Genomic DNA, 12,472 nt, shown 5'->3' on the forward strand with positions numbered 1-12,472 from the left:
TGTATAAATGGAGAAAATAGCTTAGAAGAAAACTTACTTCTTATAGATTTTACGAACGTTTTAAAGTTTCATAATACTAATATTGGGTCGCCGACCCACCTGAAGGGCTTACTGAATGAGAGACTAATTAAACTGCACAGAAGTGATCGATCATTGTCCCCATATCTTTTATTCAACCCCAGTTGCATACAAACACACAAACATACATGCAAATCTTTTCAGTGCAACAAAAACAGGGATCTGATCTCAGGTGCACAGACTTCCTGCATGTGATCTTTGAATGAAATGCAGCATGTGAGCTTGAGTCCTTTCCCTTTCACTTACATATCATATTCATTCACAAATATTATTCAAATAGTATAATATTCAACAATACCCTTAACTATGTGTGTATTTATTTCTACAATGTCAGAAACTACTAGTAGGACAAATAATTTAAAGTGTGATGGAAATTTCACAGATGTACACAGATTTTACGCACAGTTTTATGAACAATCTTTGACTATTTTGCACTTTGTACTGTATATGACTGGTGATATCGCACATTCACAGTACAGCTTGACTACACTCCACACTTTAGGTTAGGACAATGCAACACAGAACCTTTGATTATAAAGACAAAATGTAGCATCAGTTTTGGCAGTGGTTCCTAGTGGGTTTTTTTTTACATGGCAGTTGAGCCAGTTGGCAGAAGTGTATGGGGTTTTCATTCCTAGATTTTGACCATTGATCGTACTACTTCTATCACGCGCCCCCATTCTCTTCGTCAAGAAAATAACCCTAGGATTCTGACACCCTCTTTTCCACCTGAGCATCATATATTTGAACATGTGACTGTGTTGAGCAAACCTCTGACCACATTACTTAGAGGGTAAGAGAAAAAAGAAACATCTCTGCGGATGAGAGTTTATTGCTGTGTATTCGTAATCTGTAAAGATGGAGTCGTTCAGGCCAGAGTCGAAGGCGTTGGTTCTCCTGGAAAGGATCTGGCAAGAGAAAGACTGGACTGCTGTTCACCTCTTATGACTTGGCCTCCTGAACTTTCTTAATTTCCTGTTGAAAGAGAGATGAGGAATACATTTTATATTTTAGGCATTTAATTAATGGTCTTGTCTAGACCAACTAATGATAGTTGCAACAATAGGGTATGTTTGAATTTGTGGACCATCAGCATTAGAATTAACCAGTAGTCAGAAGTGTGATGGTCTATGCAACAGTGGACAGACAATTAAAAATGTCCATATGTTTCTAAAATCTTCCATTATAGTAGAGAAGTGCTAAGTAAATACACTACCAGTCAAAAGTTTGGACACACCTGATTGTACTATGATTTTCATTATCTTAAAGCCATTTTGATCTAAAGGCTTATGCTTAAATGCTTGAAATTAGTTTCTTAGACAAATATAAATAGTGAAGTTGATGCCTACATATGAATTTCTTTCCAAAGCTTTTGCCTTTCCATTAAGGCAAAGGGCGACTACTTTAAAGAATCTAAAATATAAGATAGTTTTGATTTGTTTAACACTTTTTTGGTCACTGCATAATTCCATTTGTGTCATTTCATAGTTTTGATGTCTTTACTATTATTCTAAAATGTGGGAAATAGTAAAAATAAAGAAAAATGTGGTGTGTCCAAACTTTTGACTGGTAGTGTAAATAAGCACCAGAATACATAAGTGATCATCAATTCCAACATCAACTTGCATTACCAGTCAACCCAAACAGAGGATTCTGTTGTCTTGTGGTTTTACTCACATCATTAAGGATATCTTTCAGCTCCTTGTAGGCCTTGTCTAAGTCATCATTGATGATAACGATATCAAACACTCCTGGCTCTTTACCTAGAAAAGAGAGTTGAGTCAGCTGTTACCTTTAATCCAATATTCTTCCCTTCAGTAGATACTTTAGCAGAAGTGATGGGAAAAACTCACTGAGCTCCATGTCAATGCGCGCTGCCTCCAGGCGTTTCTGTAAACTTTCCTCTGTCTCTGTCTGCCTGTCCCTCAGACGCTTTTCCTGGGCAAGGGAAAGGAACAAGACATTACCTTTTGCACTAGAGCTGCACAATTAATTAAAAAAAAACATATATCAAAACATCAATAATGACTACTGCAATTGAATCATTCTAAGCGGCTGATTGATTTTTTTTCTTTGAGGAAAGATGTTAAAGACAGCTTTCTACACAAGGTGCCAAATCCCTGGCCTATAAATTAAGTTGCCCATCAAAGAACATTTATTCAAACGAAGATAATCATTAGCATCTCATCCTTTTACCCTCTCAATATTTATGAATATTTTTTAAGAAAAAGCTGTGTCCACATGTATCACAATTCATATTGTGATCACGATATTCTGCAAAAAGAACTCAAACTCTGATATACACTATTGTCTCAAATATCAAGTTGATACCAGAATCACAGTGAATTTGAACGCTACTGAAATGGAAATATTGAAATACATTGTGTAATGTTGGACTTTTACCAGGATCTCCATGGAGGGAGGCTGGATAGAGATGTAGATGGGGTTCAGGTCGGTCTCCTTAATCTTCTTCACCCCCTGGATGTCCACGTCTAGGATGCAGATGAGGTTCTGGGCCTGCACATCTTCTATGGCAGACTTACTAAATAGAGAGTCCATGCATTGTTACAATATAAAGTTATATATTTAAAAAAGCTGTCTAAATAACCAGGACTGTACATCTGATGGGGGTTGATAAAGGACCAACTAGCTACTGTGTAGTGTGTAATCGCGTAACTTTGTTCTCCTCACATGCGGCGGCTCAGGTAAGTGGATAGTAACATTGATCCAAGCCGCTCAGCATTCACTGACTCTTACTGCGGTGAGTGTGTTATCTTCAGAATAAGAGGAAGAGATTAAATGTGACACAGAAGGTGCTGAGCCGCAGCATTGCTCTTTTTGACCTAATAGAGGATAAAGCTCCATCTGTCACCAGACTATTATGTAGCCTCCTGATCCGAGCGGCCCAGCCTCAGGACGCTTTGTTATGCAAGAAGGCAACAGACTGAATTTCTACTGAATTACTACTTAGCGAACCTAAGTAGTAATTCAGGAGAAATTCAGTCTGTTGCTGTTACTGATATGGGTGATACTGATACTTGTGTACTGAAGCTGCTGATATTTTGTGGCAATATTCAATATCTTTAAATTTGACCATTACCATGCCACAATTTTACAAGGATTCAGCCTTTTCTCCAGAATGTTATTCTTGGCAGGATGGAAAAGACTCTGAAACAGTATTGAGACCATCAACATTAAAACTCTTCACTGAAACCCATATAAATTAGGGGTTAGCGGCTCTTTAAGGCAGGGTGACCCACATTACCCAGTCATGTTGGGGGAAATCTGGAATACATTAAGCCTTGAAAATGAAGAACTAATTTACAAAAAACTATTATTGAACAATTGCATGGATAAATCAAATGTGCAAATAAAGTACAATTTAATTTCTTCTTCTTCTTTCTTCTTCTTTATGTAGCAATTTTTATCTGTTTTTATCTTTAGCTGTGGTCAGGAAGGAGCCTCCATCATATCAGCAGTGGACAACATGACTGGCTGATATCTGATATTTACTAAAAGACCAATATCGGCCTGATATATTGGTCTAACCCTAATTACTAAAACATTTACAAGAATTTGTCTTAGTTTAGTTTGAAATATAAAATGAGAAGCATTAATATACAATACCTCTAAAAGATTTTCAAGGATGGCACATCAAAGTCAACACAATAGTGCCTCACATACAGTCATCACTTATATTCACATATCTCTTTTTCAAAGGAGAAATGTTTACCTTGTTCCATACATGTTGCCAGAAAACTCAGCGTTTTCAATGAACTCTCCTTTGTCAATGCCCTCCTGCATCGCCTCTTTGGTTGTGAAGTGGTAGTCTGGAAGATGCAACATTAATAATGAATCTAATTCTGCCATGAAAATAGGCACAATGGAAAGAAAATATTTAACAGAGAGGTGATGCAACAGAGAGGTGATGTTCACTACAGTTTAGTGAAGGATGACGCCATTTACACCACAGTGAGAAACAACATCAAGGTGAACACAGACAAAATGAAAGAAAATCCAGGCACAAACACTAATCTTGGTGTGTGTGTGATGCTTGCTGGATGCTGTTTTCAGTTATAAGACAGTATATTGATAAATAGCAGATAGTGTAAACAGATATGTGTGCAATCCTTTTCTATGGAAAAAGTACATGCAAAGATGAGAAATAGGTGTTTTTGAAAGATACTTTCTAAACATGCCATCATTATAACCGTCAGAAAGCATGTCAGCATGTTATGTTGTCCATACCAGATCCACAGGCCTACTCCTTCACAACATCAAAACCTCTGGGGATCTAAAACAGTGGAGTCTTAGAAATAACAAGTTACTACCACTAAGACCACATCCTAATGGGCACTGTGATAGCACACAATCATTAGCATGACAACATGAAAGAGTCTGCTCAGACCGAAGTAACAATCTGAAGAGAGAAGCGAGGGGTCTCGCTGGATAGGGACAGGCTGTGCTGTAAACAAATAGGTTTAAGCCTGAAAAAGTTGTTTTTAAAAATCACTCTGGCAACTCAACTGCAATGTTAGAAAAGTCCTATGTGTGAAGAAATGATTTCAAAAATACCTGCCAGAATCCAGCAAAATCCACTGTTGTGTTTCTGGTTTAAAAAAAACATTTATACACTGTCCACAATTTTCAGTTAACAAAACATGAATAGCTGCTATTATAAGATAGCTATCTGGAATAAATAGACTAGCCATGTACTCCTGGGCTCTTTGAAAGGAAATCACTGATGTAATCCTGTTTGTCTCTATACCTCCTCTCTGCATTGAAAGCAGGATTGAACCAGACCAGAGGATGAACATGATGAACTAATGTGATAAAATGTTGGATAAAGTCATATGGATCCTATAAAAAAAAAAAAGATGCACTTGTTGAATTATTCTCCTGTGATGCTAATGGTTGGTTGCAAATCACCAATGCTTCATCAGCCACTGTGGGAAATGGGCAGTAGAGATATTTTGTGGATACAAAGACGTCATGGGATTGGAAATGGGAATCACTACCTCGGCATCACAGGGGGCTATTTTCAAAAGCTTTTTACTCCAAAGTGTTGACTGTCGGATCTGAATTCCTGAGATCTTTGGAAGTTGTTCTGTTTTTTGCTACATGGCAAGATCCTATATATGTGGCAATGTGCCAGGATGATGAAAGTAACCCCCATCCCTCTGCCTTGAAACTGTGATCAGGAATCACACTGAGGTCACCTTTATCTGTGGTTTCTGATTCGTTAGGACACGAAAATGAGGTTGACATATCTATGTCTTCAGAGGATAAGACGTCTGCTACGGGCAGTAAAGCAGCCCCCAGAAGCATGGGGAGCTTGTTCAGCCCTATGGAGAAAACAAAAAAGGCACAGAAAAAGGTTGATCCCTCTATATAAAGGGAGTTCTACAGGGGACAAAACCATTTGTGCAGTTCACTTGGGAGTAAGAAGTATTGTGGGCATCATGTTGGTTGGGCAGGTAGGGGAGGCAGGTGGCTGGGAAACACATGTGCTAGGTTTTCCTGGCAACAAACAAATGCAAATATAGCTGAGTCTCCTGATTGGCCCGCAAGTCATTGTGGGTATTAGAGTCTTTGTTATTATCACACAACAAGTTCAAATGGCTGTATTTTCGTCAAATCTTAACATAACAACATGTGGCTTAGTAAACCTGTAAAATTCTAAGTGGATTGATTATTTTGTCAGGATTTTACAGAACTTTTGGGCAAATTTAAACGTTTTTTATATGTTAACAACTTGGCCAGTTTTGGACTGATCCCTTAGCTTTTCACAAACCAAGTAAAGGCAGACCCAAGTAATGTACTTGCCAAATTTCATGTCATTCTGACTGTGGTTCATGAGAAGATTTTTTAAAGTTTTTTGTTTTTTTTAAATCCTACATTTATGGTGGATATTATGGCTCCTACAGGCAAAAAAAGTTCAGCATGTGCAGATAAATATCAGATTGAAGGTGCTTTTTAGTTAGTTTTTAGTAATATTTTTGAGCCAATGCTACTGTACCTTTGCCATCTTCCTCTCCTGGTCGAGGGTTTCTTGTTGTGTCTGTAAGGAAAGATTTAATCATTAAAACCGCCCTACAGATACAGTAACAAATCGTCAGTGAAGTAAATATTAAAGTTGAACCCTGAGATGCAGCAAAAACTTCAGATTTGGATCAGGCAAGAACATTAAAACATACACTAGTGTAACAGAAAATAAACGAGCTGATGCAGAATTAAACAATTAAGCTGAGCATGTGGGACCACAGCTGACTCCTGCTCTACTTCCACCCCAGGCAGGATGTTGAAGCCAAAAGCCGGCTGGCACACAAACGTACGTGACACACTGAATCCAAAGACACCCTCATGATCCTTCAGCAGCCTCTTCATCAGAGTGCTCTTCCCTGCCCCTGAGGGGCCGCTCAGCACCACAGGCCTCGGTCCGGACATCGCTCTGAGAGAGAGAGAGAGAGACAGACAGACAGAGAGAGAGAGACAGAAAGAGAGAGAGAGAGAGCCGCTCAGGTCTGTGCCACAAGCAGATTAAAATCAGACCTTCTGTGCCAGTGTAAATCCAGCCTTAGAGGTGTAACAGACATTTTTAGAATAGGGCATAGGGCAGGATGAGTCACTTTATTGTCGTGCAATTTGAAAACAAAAGTGTGCAAATTACACAACAATAAAGTGACTCATCCTGCCCTATGCCCGATTCTAAAAATGTCTGTTACAACATTTTTGGCCCCCTGGTAAAAGTGGAGAAACCTTCCCAGTATCACACATGACACCAGAGACACATAACACATTGCTCCTCTCCAACCTTTAAAGCAACTTAGTTTTAACATGGGGTTATTTGGCACTTGACCGCCATGGAAACCATAATGGACTAATCACCAAGATCGGATGCAGCTGAACGAGTTTGTAGAGTTTATAGCGTTTGAATGAGGCCATGATAGCCTGAAAACTTTGTGAACAGATTCAACAACAGATCCTGCTTTTTAAAACAGTAAAGCAGTAACTGGTCCATCGTCATTTTGTGTTTCTTTTCTTGGTTTACACTAATTCATATTTAAAAATAAAAGTACATCCGGTCTCCCAAACAGGAAATATCTCTCCTAAATGGTATCCCGCCGCTATGTTCTCTTCTATCAATAAAAATGCTATTTGGTGAAAATTATGTTCTAAAACATTGGACCAACAGTCAGTTGAAAATCACAGTAGCAGGATCTGTTGTTGAATCTGTTCACCAACATGGTAAATGTCTGCTTTCAGGCTATTTTCATGGCCTCATTCAAATGAATGGGAAGTAAAAATCCAAACGCTACAAACTCGTCCAGCTGCATCCGATCTTGGTGATTAATTTATATTATGGTTTTAATGGTGGTAAAGTGCCGAATAACCCCCATGTTAAAACTAAGTGGAATATTGCTTTAAATTAGCACTCTGTGGCCAGATTAGGGCTAAATAAGTCATCTCACAAGACAACTTCAAAAGAACTCAGTGCTGGCGCTGTCACCAGCTAGCCTGTTAGCTGGTCTAAGGCTCCAGTGCTAATGCTAATCCTTTGATCCCGGGTATTAGCTACTCTTAACCACAACACTGGCAGGAGGAAACGTCCCGACACGCACAGAAAAAGGGTTAAATGTAGACTTACAGTCAACAGCAACCAGGGCAGTTTTGCTGCTCATGATTTTAATTGCCACTGCTAATTAATTAACACTTTAAAACATCTACTTCCTGTTTCCTTAATTAAAATATTATCCCCCCATCCATTGTCCTGATTGCTGACTGTTTGGTAGTGGCTAGTTAGACAACCAGAGGCTCTGAGGTTGCTTTTAAAAATGCCTGTTAATGAAGTCATGGCAGGTCAGTCAGGAGGATTAATTGGATGTGGTCCAGGACAGGTGACCCATCTACCTGCTCTGAGAGGGGATTGATGTTTCCGGCACACTGTTGAGTCAATTAAATTAGAATCTCCATTAACACAATTGCTTAGTAATCAGGACTAATGCACCAGTCAAAAAACATACTAACCATACTAAACCATACTACCAGGCTCTCAACATCTTAATTTTAATTCATCAACTTCGCCTGTACATTTACATTAGAACAGCTAAAGAGATCAAAAATATCCCAATCCATTGTTTATCAGCCCATTTTGTGTCTTTTCTTCATAATTTCTGTACTACCATTTATAAGCATTAAATTCTCATAACAACACATTTTTAAGCTGTTAGTAATTATGTAAATGTGTCAAATGACTAAGTTCCCAACTATCAAAGTTTTGCTACCCTTTACAAAATGCTGCCTCCAATTTAAGGTTTCTACAGTGATTTTGCAGGAATGATTAACAACACACAAGTTCAGTCACTGTTCTTGATGCAGACCACTTAAAACCAGTCAGCAGCATACATATACTAGTATACACACACAAAATCACTATATAATGAACTTACAATGAGCTGTATATTCAGCTATATGGCTCACAGTGCAATTATCATGCACCTTTTTTTTTGAGATGAGGTTTGTACAAGCGCTCTAGTTTTGTTTTTTTGTTTGTTTTGTTTTTTATCTCACCTGAAAATACATCATTGGATCTCTTCTGTTTTTTATAGGTAATATTTTATTATTGTTTTTATATACTTTGCTTTGTTTTAGTATTGTGCAAATTACTATTACAATATTTACTAATACACAACTATACTAATTACAACTATCATTACATTCCAAGCATTTAACAAGCCAAGTCAAAAGTTCCCCTTACCTTTTCTCGCAGTACCTGTACTGTGTTTGTGGTAGAGACGTCTCACAGTGATTGAATAGCAGATGAGTCTTTGGCCAGGCTGTAATGAACTGTGTACAGTGAGAGTGTGCTGTGTGTGTGTGTGTGTGTGTGTGTGTGTGTGTCACAGATTCACTGAGGCAGCTCAGTGTCAGTCTGAATTACCACCGCCTCCCATCAGCTCAGTGACCAATCACGTGTGTGCATGCTGCCTTGTTTTTATCCATACCATCCGGTCTGGGCCGACGTTTTACATAAACACTTGGTTCATGTCAGTGTTACGTCTATCTATCTATCTATCTATCTATCTATCTATCTATCTATCTATCTATCTATCTATCTATCTATCAGAGACCCTTTGATAAAGCCAAATCCATTAACACTAGAAAGGCCAGTGGATTTTGGCTGTGTAAGAGAAGGCCAACAAGCCATCAGTTTAAGGGGGGAAATATAATTATAGCCACTGTTTTCTTATGATTTTGAAAAAACAAAGCAAAAACAAAACTGTCCTGGCCTTTTTAGTGCAAATGAGGAAATAGATTAAATTAAGGGCAGTGTCAGGGCACACCATCATATACTATGGACTATTTAGGTATTATACAACACATTTTAAGACGCAGTCATGCACAATTCTGATATCATACGGTGGCTGGACCCTAATGACAAAGTCCTTCTGCTGACTGTAATGAATTCGTCCCTTGCATTACATTTTCTTTTCCTTCTCCTTTCTCCTTCTCTTTGCGGTGAGATTTAACCTCAGCTTAGAGTCGCAAGGCTTGGCAGGGCCTGAGTGGTCGAGCGTCCCGAGGCAGTAAAGGCTCAGAATAGCAGGGTTTAGTGTCCCTGGGCTCCATCTGAGCTGAGATGGGCTCGGCCCGGCTAATCCTGCGCCGACCCACTTCTTACAGGACGCATACAGCACATACATACTGTTCACCATAACAAGGCAGTGGACCGGCCTGAGCGACACGCTGCCTTGGGAAACCTGCTGTGTTTTGATCCTGGGAGTAAAAATGACCCCATGCACAAGGGCAACAGGTCAACCCTAATCCATATGAACTTCCATGGATTAGAACAACACTGGATGCTACTTTAGATTTACTAGCTACTAGAGCTGAACAATTAATCAGAAAAAGAGAGGGAGGGAGTTTCGTCCAAACTGGATTTCTGAACAAAGTGTTTTGGAGCTCCAGCTAATATTTGGTCCATGAATCAAAACCTTTCATCATAGTAAAACTCTAGAAAAACTTGTGATGAGATTAGATTTTTTGTCAATATCTTATCTATCTACCCTACTAGCTATTTTCCAAAACTACTCAACCAAGCTGAAACCAACTGAAGCATGAAATAGTTACATTACCCACACATTTAAAAGATTTTGTGAAGCGTCAGCTTTTTAGACACAAGTTTTATTGTAGTAACATTGATAAAATTAGATTTAATGATCCTATACAAAGAAACACATCAATGACAAAAGACAAAAAATGAGCCTGAATTTCATGAGACTACCGTTATGTTTCCAACCTACAGGAGCTAAACGAATAAGAAGATGATCTAAGCAAAGACAAAACTCTGTACAGTAAATACAGTCGGATTGTTCAACTAGTCCACATCATATACACACACACCATTCCAAACATACACAAAACTATGTACATGTGCTTTGCATGTGATTTTACTATTTGTTTTTCTTCATAAAACAGACAAAGGATTACAAAATTGATAAATATTGTCCCAAAGCGTTTTCCCATATGTTTTTTTTTTTTTTTTTCAGTGCCTGAGCTCTCGTTGTAGTTTAGTGTTAGATGCTTCTTCCAATCTGGGCTGAAGTTGCAGCAGGAACATGAATACCGCATAGGGCTCTAATGGAAGGTCAAAGGTCATGTGGGCAGGTCACACTTGCCGTGAGGTTGTCCAACTGTTGGGGATAGGAGTGGGGGAGTGGGGGGGGGGGGGGGGGTTAGGAGTACATTGACAAACGGGTAGGATCAGGAAGGTGTGAGGAGGACGAGGGTGGGATTCATGACAGGCCAGCTGCCCTCAGGTCCACCCCTGATAGGTTAAAACACCACAAGCCCCTCCCCTTCATCACTGTGAGTGGCTGTGTCACAGGTAGACCCGCCTCAGGTCTCCAGGTGAGGTGATGGTGTTGCACTGAGGACACAACTTCTTTGCTCCCTGAAAGAAAAAAACATACAATTTCACTTAAGTAACCCGTACTGAGCTGGGAATCGCATCTTATTTGCATGTTTATGAATGGATATTGTGCTGTTTGTCCTTATGTGATGTTTTACCAGTGTCCGAAGCCAACACTCCTCACAGTGGACGTGCCAGCACTGGATGGAGGTGAGGGGGGTGGTGTAGGTGTCCTGCAGAGAGAGAGAGAGAGAGAGAGAATACAGGTGACGATTCCTTACCTGTAGTACAAAAAGCTGCCACTAGATGGCGACATTAACCTACATTAAGAGCATTTAGAGGCGCTCCTTTTAAACAAATGTTAATAAAACATTCAGTAAAACCCGCAACAACAGGCAAGTGTCCAGCTGGTGCGTTCAGGGATTTATTGCACAAGTAGTGGAGGTCTGTTTTCAAATTTTATTTTTAATCTGTCATTTTAGTTCTGTAGGCCTATTGTGTTTGTATTGTTTTGTGGATTTCTCTACATAATTTCAGCAGGAAGTCTGGTTGAGAGAGTTACTCTGGTCCACGTTTACCTGTCTGAAATACCTATTTGTCATGGAGCAGTAATGCTGTGTGACAGCCTGAATGCCTACAACATATTTTTTGAACCAGAGCTAAGATGTGCAAAAAAGCTTTTTCGGGGAAAAACAAAAATCAATATGCTTGCAGAAAGTGCCAGAGACAGACGTGGCCTAGTGACAAAGAGCTATAGTAATCCTATGATACAATTTGAAAGGATATACACAAATATATAGTAAAACTATAAATCCATATAGGAATATTCTGATACCATAAAAGATAATAGATATCCTAAAGTACGATAAGGCTTCTATAAACTCACTGCTGAGTACCACAAACACAAGATAAATCCCTATAGGAATATCATAGGAATATTATAGCGATGTTTCAGCATTAATACGCTCTGTTCTCCCCAGGCTCCGTCTCTGCTCTGTTGATTCGTCCTCTTTAATACTCACCATGCAGATGAGGCATTTGAATCTGTCCCCTTTAGACAGCTGTTTCTCCAAATCCCGTATCCGAGCTTTAAGTGCATCCAGAGTTGTCAGCGTGGAATCCTCTGAGAGTCTGCACACACACACACACACACACACACACACACACACACACACGGACGGACGGTAACAGGAGGGGAGATGGGAGGGTTAGGCAGACACTGGAGAGTCATTTATAAATCGAAGACAGATTAAATTATTCGCTGGCCAACATGGACACTGAGCGTGAAATTTAGCAGCAATCACATTGCCTGCATTCGCTGTCTCATTTATCATAGGCAGAGGAGGAGGAGGGGGGGCAGGTGTCAGTGTCCTCACAGAGCTACACACACACACACACACACACACACTTACAGGATAGAGTAGGCTATATCCGCGCAAACATACTGTACGGCAAGGAAGACGGGATACAAGGCATTAACTG

The 12,472-nt window shown here is 39.5% G+C and overlaps 1 protein-coding gene across 1 annotated transcript; it reads right to left on the reverse strand.

Moving 5' to 3' along the window:
• Nucleotides 1–502: 502 nt before the first annotated feature.
• Nucleotides 503–11,102, reverse strand: guk1b (guanylate kinase 1b). The gene is made up of 8 exons (XM_071543650.1): nucleotides 11,069–11,102; nucleotides 6,414–6,527; nucleotides 6,098–6,139; nucleotides 3,812–3,908; nucleotides 2,482–2,620; nucleotides 1,932–2,016; nucleotides 1,756–1,841; nucleotides 503–1,053 (listed from the first exon to the last, which is right to left on the reverse strand). Exons 1-8 carry the CDS (start codon nucleotides 11,100–11,102, stop codon nucleotides 1,021–1,023), a joined length of 630 nt encoding a protein of 209 aa, XP_071399751.1. The 3' UTR covers nucleotides 503–1,020.
• Nucleotides 11,103–12,472: the final 1,370 nt, after the last annotated feature.

This window comes from Centroberyx affinis, unplaced genomic scaffold (assembly GCF_046629955.1).
Source record: "Centroberyx affinis isolate AG114_WGS23_722 - 3 ecotype Tasmania unplaced genomic scaffold, CSIRO-AGI_Caff_v1 ptg004359l_1, whole genome shotgun sequence".
Taxonomy (NCBI): Eukaryota; Metazoa; Chordata; class Actinopteri; order Beryciformes; family Berycidae; genus Centroberyx; species Centroberyx affinis.